The sequence below is a fragment of the Doryrhamphus excisus genome, linkage group LG8, assembly GCF_037039965.1.
Source record: "Doryrhamphus excisus strain RoL-2023G ecotype Guam linkage group LG8, RoL_Dexc_Guam_v1.1, whole genome shotgun sequence".
In the NCBI taxonomy this organism is placed as follows: Eukaryota; Metazoa; Chordata; class Actinopteri; order Syngnathiformes; family Syngnathidae; genus Doryrhamphus; species Doryrhamphus excisus.
The window spans coordinates 16,104,706-16,114,004 of record NC_136364.1 but is presented as its reverse complement, the minus strand read 5'-3'; the positions used below and the strand labels follow the sequence as shown (position 1 = coordinate 16,114,004).

The 9,299-nt window shown below is 43.0% G+C and overlaps 2 protein-coding genes across 5 annotated transcripts in view; one reads left to right on the top strand and one right to left on the bottom strand.

The window, feature by feature from the left end:
- The first annotated feature begins 310 nt into the window (after positions 1-310).
- c15h3orf80 (chromosome 15 C3orf80 homolog) lies at positions 311-1,574 on the top strand. The gene has a single exon (XM_058080007.2). The coding sequence runs from the start codon at positions 372-374 to the stop codon at positions 1,029-1,031; it is 660 nt and encodes a 219-aa protein (XP_057935990.2). The 5' UTR covers positions 311-371; the 3' UTR covers positions 1,032-1,574.
- A 161-nt stretch (positions 1,575-1,735) lies between these two features.
- ift80 (intraflagellar transport 80 homolog (Chlamydomonas)) overlaps positions 1,736-9,299 on the bottom strand; it is a 36,676-nt gene continuing 29,112 nt past the window's right edge. For all 4 annotated transcript variants that reach the window (XM_058079138.2, XM_058079140.2, XM_058079137.2 and 1 more), the window contains 8 exons: positions 7,721-7,856; positions 7,484-7,631; positions 6,792-6,963; positions 4,612-4,701; positions 4,374-4,546; positions 4,175-4,298; positions 3,808-3,956; positions 1,736-3,583 (listed from right to left, as the gene is read on the bottom strand). In XM_058079138.2, the coding sequence (XP_057935121.1) occupies positions 3,846-3,956; positions 4,175-4,298; positions 4,374-4,546; positions 4,612-4,701; positions 6,792-6,963; positions 7,484-7,631; positions 7,721-7,856 (954 nt within the window). In that variant the 3' untranslated portion in view covers positions 1,736-3,583; positions 3,808-3,845. The remainder of the gene's footprint in view (positions 3,584-3,807; positions 3,957-4,174; positions 4,299-4,373; positions 4,547-4,611; positions 4,702-6,791; positions 6,964-7,483; positions 7,632-7,720; positions 7,857-9,299) is intronic.

Sequence of the window (9,299 nt, the reverse complement as noted above, 5' to 3'; positions counted from 1 at the left end):
TGCCAACAAAGATGATCACTTATCTATTTGTCAGCACTCAGGAGAAACTGTCAAAATGTGGCTTCAGGTCAAATGTGCAAAAGGTTTGGGAACCACTGGTCTAAACCAAACTGACTGTTCTTTTCTGTGCCTAATGTTGTGACCACTAGACGTGACATCACATGATTTGATGAGATCAGATACTCAAGACGCTCATCAATGATGCAATCCAATCACAGAGAGAGAGAGGATGAAGAGGAAAGGGGGAGGGGGTGGGTCACCTGCTACCCAGCGTGTCTGCAGTGCGAGTTAAAGCAGAGCTGGCGAGAAACACCTGAGTTGACACTGCATGCTTTACAGGGGAGGGAGGGGGGTCGGTACCTGGCTTGGCGATGATGCCCCGTCTGTGTGGCGGAGGCGGCGGTCGCTCCCTTGTTTCGGCGTGCCTTCTCTCCGTGTGTCAAGCCGTAAGGAGGTGCGGGGAGGTACAGTGCGGCGACGGTCAGCAGTGCTGCCCACCCATGGTCACCGGGAACGGCAGTAGCAGCAGCAGTAGTAATGGTGGTGGAGGGACATCAGTCCGCTGCTGTAAGCTCCCCATCCACATCTTCTTCGACAACGTGGGTTGGTTCACCAGGAAGTTGTCTGGAATCCTCATCCTGTTGCTGCTCTTCGCCATGGGCTACTTCATCCAACGGATTGTCTGCCCGCGACCACGGCGGAACCAACACCAGCAGGATCGCGGGGAGGACCCCTCCCTCTTCAGCGGGCAAACATCCGCGTCGCAGGACTCCCTGCTGGACCGCTACCCCGATTGCACCCCGGTGGGCATCGCCTCGCCCAACCTGCCCGCTTACGATGAGGTGAAGTATTTACCTACGTACGAGGAGAGCATGCAGGAGATGCACCGGGACCGGTCCGATAACAACTTGTTGGCCGACCACGAGAGAAGTGGTCCGGGCAGAGGGAGAGCTGCTGGCCCGGTAATTGGCGAGCAGAGACTGGATGTTGTCGAGGGACAGCAGCACAGGACGTCTAGGAACTCTGTCTGATGGAAAGCACAAATATATCATGTACTATTGTCTTTTTGGATTATTTGAATGATCAGGGTCTTATAAAACTCTAAAAGTGCAATTTTCATAGCCAGTGTTGACAATAAAAATGGGGACAGTGAAGGCAATCAAAATGGTATTATGCCTTCCTGTGACAACATGAAATCTCTTAAATAATTGTTGCAATTACCAAATTTTCATTTTGTTTCTCAGAACCAAAAAAGCTAAATATTTATAGCAATTTCCTTAAAATATTCATCAACTTTTCCTTACATTACATATGCTGAAAAGAGGTTGTCTCTTATGAATGCTCGGCTGTCGAACCTTCAAGGCACCTTGCAGGACCAAATGTCAACATTGTGATTTGACTGTCAATAAATCAGTCTGTTTCAAGGTTATTTGTGTACAATTTGACCAGCCAGGATTTGTTTTTCAGGAACATTTCTTAAGATTCCACAACTGTGACATTAGGACATTTGCATATATGCCTACACTCTTTGCCCTCAGGACAGATTTGGTCCCACTGATTCCATACAGCACAAAAAAGGCATAAACGTTTATATAAAAAGAATTATAATATTCAATGCAGCTCTACTTCATCAGTCTGTGCAGTTGCTCTGTTAAAAGGTACAAGGAAACAATGCACAAGTATAAAACTACATGATAATGCACTAATTAATGAATACATAAGAGCATGTAATCCCTGTTGTTATTCTTTATGTGTTATTCACACATTTCTATGACATCCTGAGCTATTAAAACCATACAAAACACACAAAAAAGTGCATTTGCCAGTCTTCACAGAAGCTGTGACTGCGGTGGCACATGTAATCTAACACTGACCGACCATGACTGATGGCTTTACCAGAGAAATCTGTGGGTGGATTGAGTTAGCACTTAGAGGCATTACATCCATGTTTAAAACCCACTTAGGGCTGAGATGAGAGGAGGGTACACGACCCTCAAGTGGTGATGGCCGTTTTATGAGCACAAGGTAAGCATGAAAAAGTCTGAATGTTGAGTGACACAGTCACACATATACTGTATATACTGTAAACAGATGACATTTTAAGGGTCATGTAAATCTGAGGCAGACACCCTCGTGTGTGGGAGCACGAGGGCAGCGATATGATTTATCCCTTCACAGCAGGTTTTAACGTTTTCCATCACAATTATACATACAGTACGAAAACATTTTTTGGGGTAATTTTTGTAAATTTATTAAAGATATAAACTAAGAAATCACATGTACAAGTATTCAGAGCCATTACCATGAAGCAGAAAATTGAGTTCTGGTTCTGGTTCCCACCTTGGAACATTTCTACAGCGTCATTGGAACCCAGTTGTCCTAAATTCAGTTATCAGACATGGTTTAGAAAGGCACACACCTGTTTACATTATACAACCTGATCCAAATTTGAATACCGGTTGCAAAAAGCAAAAGCAACTGACTGGCTGTACGCCACAACATGGGACGATCCTCGGCCCAAATGAAAGTTGTCACTGGTGCCGAGTGCAGTCCAATAACCATCAAGCAGCATCTGCGAAAAGACTTGCCACAAAATTGCCCAAACATGGGATATTGAAAGATGGTAGTTTTATTCTGATGGAAAAAAAATTAACCTTGATAGTCCTGATGGCTTCCGTACTGGCATAACAAGAAGATCGCACCTGAGATGTTCATGATGTCATGATGATCTGGGGTGCTTTTTCCTACAATGGAACTTCAGGTTGTGCAGAGGCGTCAAACGGCAGATGACTATGTAGAGGGCATCCCTCATGACTGACAGTCCTCGTCTGTGTGGTAATGACTGGCTTTTTCAATAGGACAATGCTGAAGTTAGCAATGCCCATGTGACATGGGACTTTTTTCAGAGGAATAACCTCACTCTGTTGGACCGTCTTGCGTGTCCCCCTGATCTAAATCCAATTGAGACCACTTAGGGATGGATGGCAAGGTAAGTTTACAAAAATGAATATCAGTTTCAGACAGTGGATGCCCTCCGTGAAACCATCTTCACCACCCGGAGCAACATTCAACATTCCAGAAGCACCAGGACTCTTCCAAGAACTGTCCAAATGTCTGAGTGATCGGGGGGAGAAGGGCTTTAGTCAGTGAGGTGACCTAAAAATGTGAGTGAACGAGCTCCAGTGTGCCCCTGTGGAGAGGGGAACCTTCCAGAAGATCAACCATCTCTGCAGTAATCCACCAGTTAGGCATGCGTTACAGAGTGGCCAGTTGGAAGCCACTCCTTAGCAAAATACGCCTGTAGCCCACCTGTAGTTTGCCAAAAGGCACCTGAAGGACTCTCAAAGACCATGAGAACTAACAAAGTACTCTAGCCTGATGAGACAAAGACTGATCTGGCGTGACAGCTAGGTGACATTTTTGGAGAAAACTAGGCACCACTCATGGTGCATGGTGGTGGCAGCATCATGCTGTGGGGATGATGTTGGGCAGCAGGAAGTGGAAGACAAGTCAGGATAAGATGAATGCAGCATCTGCTCTTGACCTCAAACTGCGGAGAAGGTTCATCTTTCAATTGGATGCACTGAAAATGCAGACAAAAGTGTGTCAGCAACATAAGAATCTTTCCCATGAACGAGTTATGCATAGAAATCCAGTTAATGTCCGTTAAACATCATTTACAACTCAAATGGAGGGAGTTGGACTTGAAGCAATAATGCCTGAATAGTTAAAAATGTTTGCAGTGGCTGGTAGAAAATACTTATTTGGTTAGCCCTCCAACCCTGTGATGGATCATGGAGCATGCACCTTAACAAGCACAAGAAAAACACAAGGTCCTCTCGTTGCTAGCGCCGCTGGGCCACGCTACTCCTGACGGACACGTTAGCAGCCTTCTCTCTCTCTTTGGCCAACTCCATCTCTATCTTGGCTTGGATTTTATCCCAATCCACCTCAACCTGAGAGAAAGACAGGAAGAAAACATCAGAAAAGCTCATTTGTTGAGTATGGAACTGATTAAGGCTGGAGTGGTTGTGTCAGACTGGATGCATAAACAGTGAGTGAAAAGCTCATAAACTACGGGAAACTGTTAGAAAAACTCCACTAGTTAAAATGGGCGGAATTGTTGCCCCAATCAATGAACGCAAGGCAGCATATGTAAGCTGTTTTAACTCACCCCTTTAGCGTACTGCAAGAACCTCTTATTTGACTCCTTCCTGCCAAACGTCTGCAGGAACTTCTCCCTGTAGGCAAGCACGGTGTCCACATGGGTCTTGTGTTTGACTGCCAGCTCTAGCGCCCTGGAAACGGACCAACATACAGAGTAAGGTCTCTCCACCTTACCTGTGAATGCTTGTGAACGCAGACGGTCATACCTCTGCCAGTTGAAGAGGTCGATGTTGACTTGTATGGCTTGGTAAATGAGACCGGCTTGTAACAGAGTGGCCTCTGCCTCCTGGACTTGTCCACTGAACAGCAGCAGATGGGCCAAAGACGACTCCTTGGACGGCTGCTGCTTTATAAAGTTGATGTAATGCACTCGCGGTAACTACGAGGAGGAGCAAACAAGCTCAACATCCTCACACACAAATCACTTGAAAACCTCTCTATTACCTCTCTAATGGCGGCGTAGGCCATCTCCGCTGTGGTCAGCTCTCTGTTGGCTATCGCCATGGCAGCCAGACATGCCCACAAAGAGTCTTTCTGCAGATGCAGATTATAGCTTGTTATCATACACTTGGGAACAGTGAGTGACAAGCTGTGCCATCATAGCACTGAGACACAAGAAAAACAAACAATTCAAGGTGTAGCTGGAAAGCAGCCAAGTGTACAAGGGTTTAAATGCGTGCAGTGTACAGAAAATGAGTACATGTTGGCAGGTCTGCTATTATTGATTCTGTTGCTGTTGTGTTGTGCAACAGAACTGTTAATTAATGACCATGTGTTCCTTTCCTCTTCCTAATCATATTAAAGTGAAAAAATGAAGTTGTTAAATATACAGTTTTCATACTTTCTCTCTCCAATTATCACTTAATTCCAATTAATGTCTCACCCTTGTTGCAGTTACGCGAAATAAACAGTTATAATTATTATTATATACTGTATTATAGTCATAGCCTGTCATAGTTTCTTTTTTACATAGATCTGTCCATATCTTTTTTTCTACATTTACTTAATGCCAAGGTACTTATATAATTGCACTTCTGGTTGTATGCTAACTGCATTTTGTTGCCCTGTACCAGTGACATGAGCAATAACAATAAAGTTGAATCTAATGTAATCTAATCTAATTACAGCATTTTCAGTTTTACAGGAGGAAGAAAATCTTTGTTAAAGAAAATATGTGTTTTGGGTCCTATGACTGCCATAAGGAAGTGATGATTGTCTGTCATCCAACCAACAGACTGCAGTAGGTCCCGCGCCACCCCGTACCGCAACCACTAGAGTGCTAAAACAAACAACAAAAACAAGACAAGAGCACATAGCATTTATCGTATGGAACTTCTCCAACCCTCCCTACATTTTACTTCAAGTATCATGTCATTTAATTTGAAACTTTCCACTGCATGACACACACTGATAATCCAAATTCAAAGTGGTTAAGAAAAGTATGTATAACAGCTGGGGTGTGATGGTGTTGCTCATATTCCAGAAGGCCTCCCTCCGCAGTTGAAACATGTCAAACAAAGAGACATTTTCTGCATGCAACACTTACGAACGTCAACAAATGTGTCACCACTTTGCTGGGTGCAGCCGCCCTCATTAAAAATGGGAGCCTCAACGCGCAGCTGGCCAGAGTCACCACTGTGTATTCTCCTCGCCTTTAATCACCCTGCATTACTGCAACAAACAGCTCCAACTAGAAACCGCTACCGGAAAACAACGCTGTCCATCCTCCGCCTGAGGTCGCAAAAATCAAAAGCGATCATGCTACATTTTCGGGTGCGTGCGTGCTATATTGTGTGCATCAACCTCTTGAGGTCAACTCTTACCAACAAATGTGATTCTGGGAATATCCGCAGCGCCACAACACTCATAACCAGAAGTAGAGTGCAGAGGGTTCAAGGAAATGGCTCTTAAAAAGAAAGTCTTCCCTTCATCCTCCTTTTTGCTACAAGGCATCCATCCCTCCCGGGTTGCGGTGATTGTGTCATTACTCAAGCAAAGGCAAAAAAAGTATTGTGCTGTGGAGAGTCCATAGGTGCAAAAAATGGTGTGTGGGTTTACGAGGTACTTGTAGTGGGGCTAAATCTGGCAAATGGTGTCACCGGGCTAATTGAAGGCTAATTAAAGCCTGCTGGTTGGACCCATAAAGCTGTCTGCTCCTTTCTCATTTCAAATTGACACATAAGTGTATGTACACAGGACAGCGACACACACCATGGGAAGCCCAAATGGGCCTCAGCCCCAGCGGGTCTTTTAAAAGATCCCCAATGATGGAATATGTACATTTGTTTTAACATGATGTTCTAAAAATCATGTCTCCCTAGTGCCCATTCAGCCGAAAGGCTATTTTAGCATGATGTTGATGCTATTAAGTGTGTGCAGCTCACACAGCTTGCTAGCAAGTGCTGTTGATGTTAATGTTGAATGTGATAATTGAATGTGAAATATGACATTGGAGCAATGTGATATTTCTCTGTATATGTAAAAAATAGCAACAAGCTACAGGCTATTATGGGACCTCTTGGACTTATTTCAATTTTTTGAAAAATAGCATAAAGTAACATGGAACATTTAATGAACTATATGCAATTCTATTGAAAAATACTCTTGGCACACTGCTACTATACCTTGGCAAAGCGGCAGAGGCGCAGCGCATCCTCCCACCGTGCCGAGCTGCTGAACTCATGGAGGAACACGGCGTACGGAGGCACACTGGTATACAGCAAGGAACCGTCTCTTTGACGTAACCTCACCTTGGTGTCCACAAAGCTCAGAATGTGCGGTGCGTGGTTGAACTCACTTGGAAGGGAATGAGAGCATGTCAAAATGAACACATGTTACATGTAAATTATTTGCAAAAACTATGACTTAAAGTTCAATAGGCAAACAACAGTAAGTAGCCATTCACTTTAGTTATTAAAATACATAACTGTGTATTGACCGGAATACTGTAACACATAAGATTATTTTTCAAGCCAAAATTAAAAACAACATTTTTCAAGTGGGTCTGTGTTGTGGCGGCATCTATCCAGGTCAATACTGTGTATGTGACATGAAGAAAAGCTTGCAGTCATTTGCTGCCACACACTGGCGTGCCTGTATAAATATCTAGACCTCCAATATAAGATGACACAGCTTCCTTCTAGGGAAATATTATTGTCATATATTGGAGTCAACTATATAATTCCTCTGGTGCTGTGTTAGCACTGGCGTCATAGCTGTTACTGTTATAATTACTGCTTGTACCAACTTAGTATACTATAAGTAGTCGTATACTTAACTAATATGTGTAGCAACCAAACATTGTGTTTGGGTTTACCTGCCGTCCTTAGTATAAAGTGTTTTGGAAAGCAGCTCCTTGTCAATGAAGACGGTATTTGGGTAGTACCAAACTGTGAACTGGTTGTCTTGGACACCACACAGGATGTTAGCAGCATTATTCCAGGCCATGCTGTGAATCATGCTACCTGTGACAAAGACAACAATCATGCATGTGAATTTTGTTAGCCTCTGCATGAGTACAAGGATTGCTCAGGCTAATTGTTACAATTCTGACCGATTTTGCAAATTTTGGGCTCGCGACCGAGGTAGCGCACAGAGGTGAGGTAAAGGTCCCGGTTCTTGTCAATCAAAGCGATTTTCCTTTCAGTAGATGGGCCGCACTGATCCAGAGCAATCTCCACCACCTCCATCTACACATCAAAAATAAATATGCACACATAAGTCAGAGAAGTGAGTGACAGAATGAAAACAGCTCATGTAGAAGAGTAATTATTCACTGAGACTGTGAGTCTTTTTGCAGAGTCTATGCTTTGATTCAACCTTTGTGGATTAAAAGGTAATGTAGTTAAACTCGTAATTGTGACAAACACATATTTTTGAGGCCATATCTGTTCTTTTAAAACAGTATAGATCACATATACTAGCCAGTGGTGGTGTTATTCATTTTTTTGAAACAAAATAATAGAATGTGGAGTGAGCCACAGTCTTTCTAATCTTGCACTGACGTCACATGTTTACAGGTAAATGTATGATGTACAGCGGTGTTGAGCAGTCTGTGTTTATTATTAAATATTTATTGCGCATTACAGACTTGAATAAGAATAAGAAGTTTTTTTGGACCACAAATGTAATCTGTGGGGTTGCGAATGCTGAATCACAAATGTAAGGGGATCCAGTGTATACGTGTGAACCTCTGTAAGAGCACATGTGTGTGTGCATGTACACGTGTGCATATGTGGTCGGCGCCAGCTGGCTTCATCTCTCAATGTGTTGAAGAAAAAAGCCATGATGACAGCAACTACTGCTCAATTTGTTTTCCTTCTTTTCCCACCCCAAAAACCCTTACAAACCAGCCCATTCCCTTACTGTGTATTCACTGCCCCCCCTAGAAATACACTGAGACTACAAGATGAGTCCTGACATTAAAGTGAATGCATCAGTTTGGTTGTTACGGTACAGTAAATTCAGGAATACAATTGTGAAGAATGGTTTGGGGGGAAAAAAGCTGTATGCTGGCCATAACATTAGGTACACCAACCCAATCTAATAAGATCAGGATTCACTAAAGCTTTATTACCACTGTAGATAGGACAGAGAACTTATAAAAAAAATATACAATCTATGACAAAAATATAAACAAAGGCAAGAGGTTTGAGTTGAGGTAAATCTGATTTAACAGCCCCCCCAACAAATTAACAAATATAACCAATTCTGTTTAAACATTAGAACATTTAAATGGTTATTACTGTGGGTGTAGTCTGCAGTGGTATAGAAATACCACATCAAACAAATAATACATCATCATGATATTTTGGTATTAACGACATGAAAGAGGCAAAATATCACAACTGTCAGTGTGATGCATTGCACCGCAAACTCCATTGACAGATCTTGTACTGGATATGAGTGAGTAATACAACAAGTTCTATACTTGTCAACCACTACAGTAAGCAACCCGCAGTGGGTTGTGCTCACTGTGTTCAGTTTACACTTAAAGAGCAGTAAAATCGAAAATTGACAAACCATATAGGCAACAACTATTTTGGTCGTGCCACTCCCTGATGTTATGCTGTCACAGAAAAATATGCTAGTTTACAGTCGGTTGTGATGAGCATGCTCCGGGTTAGAAAAAT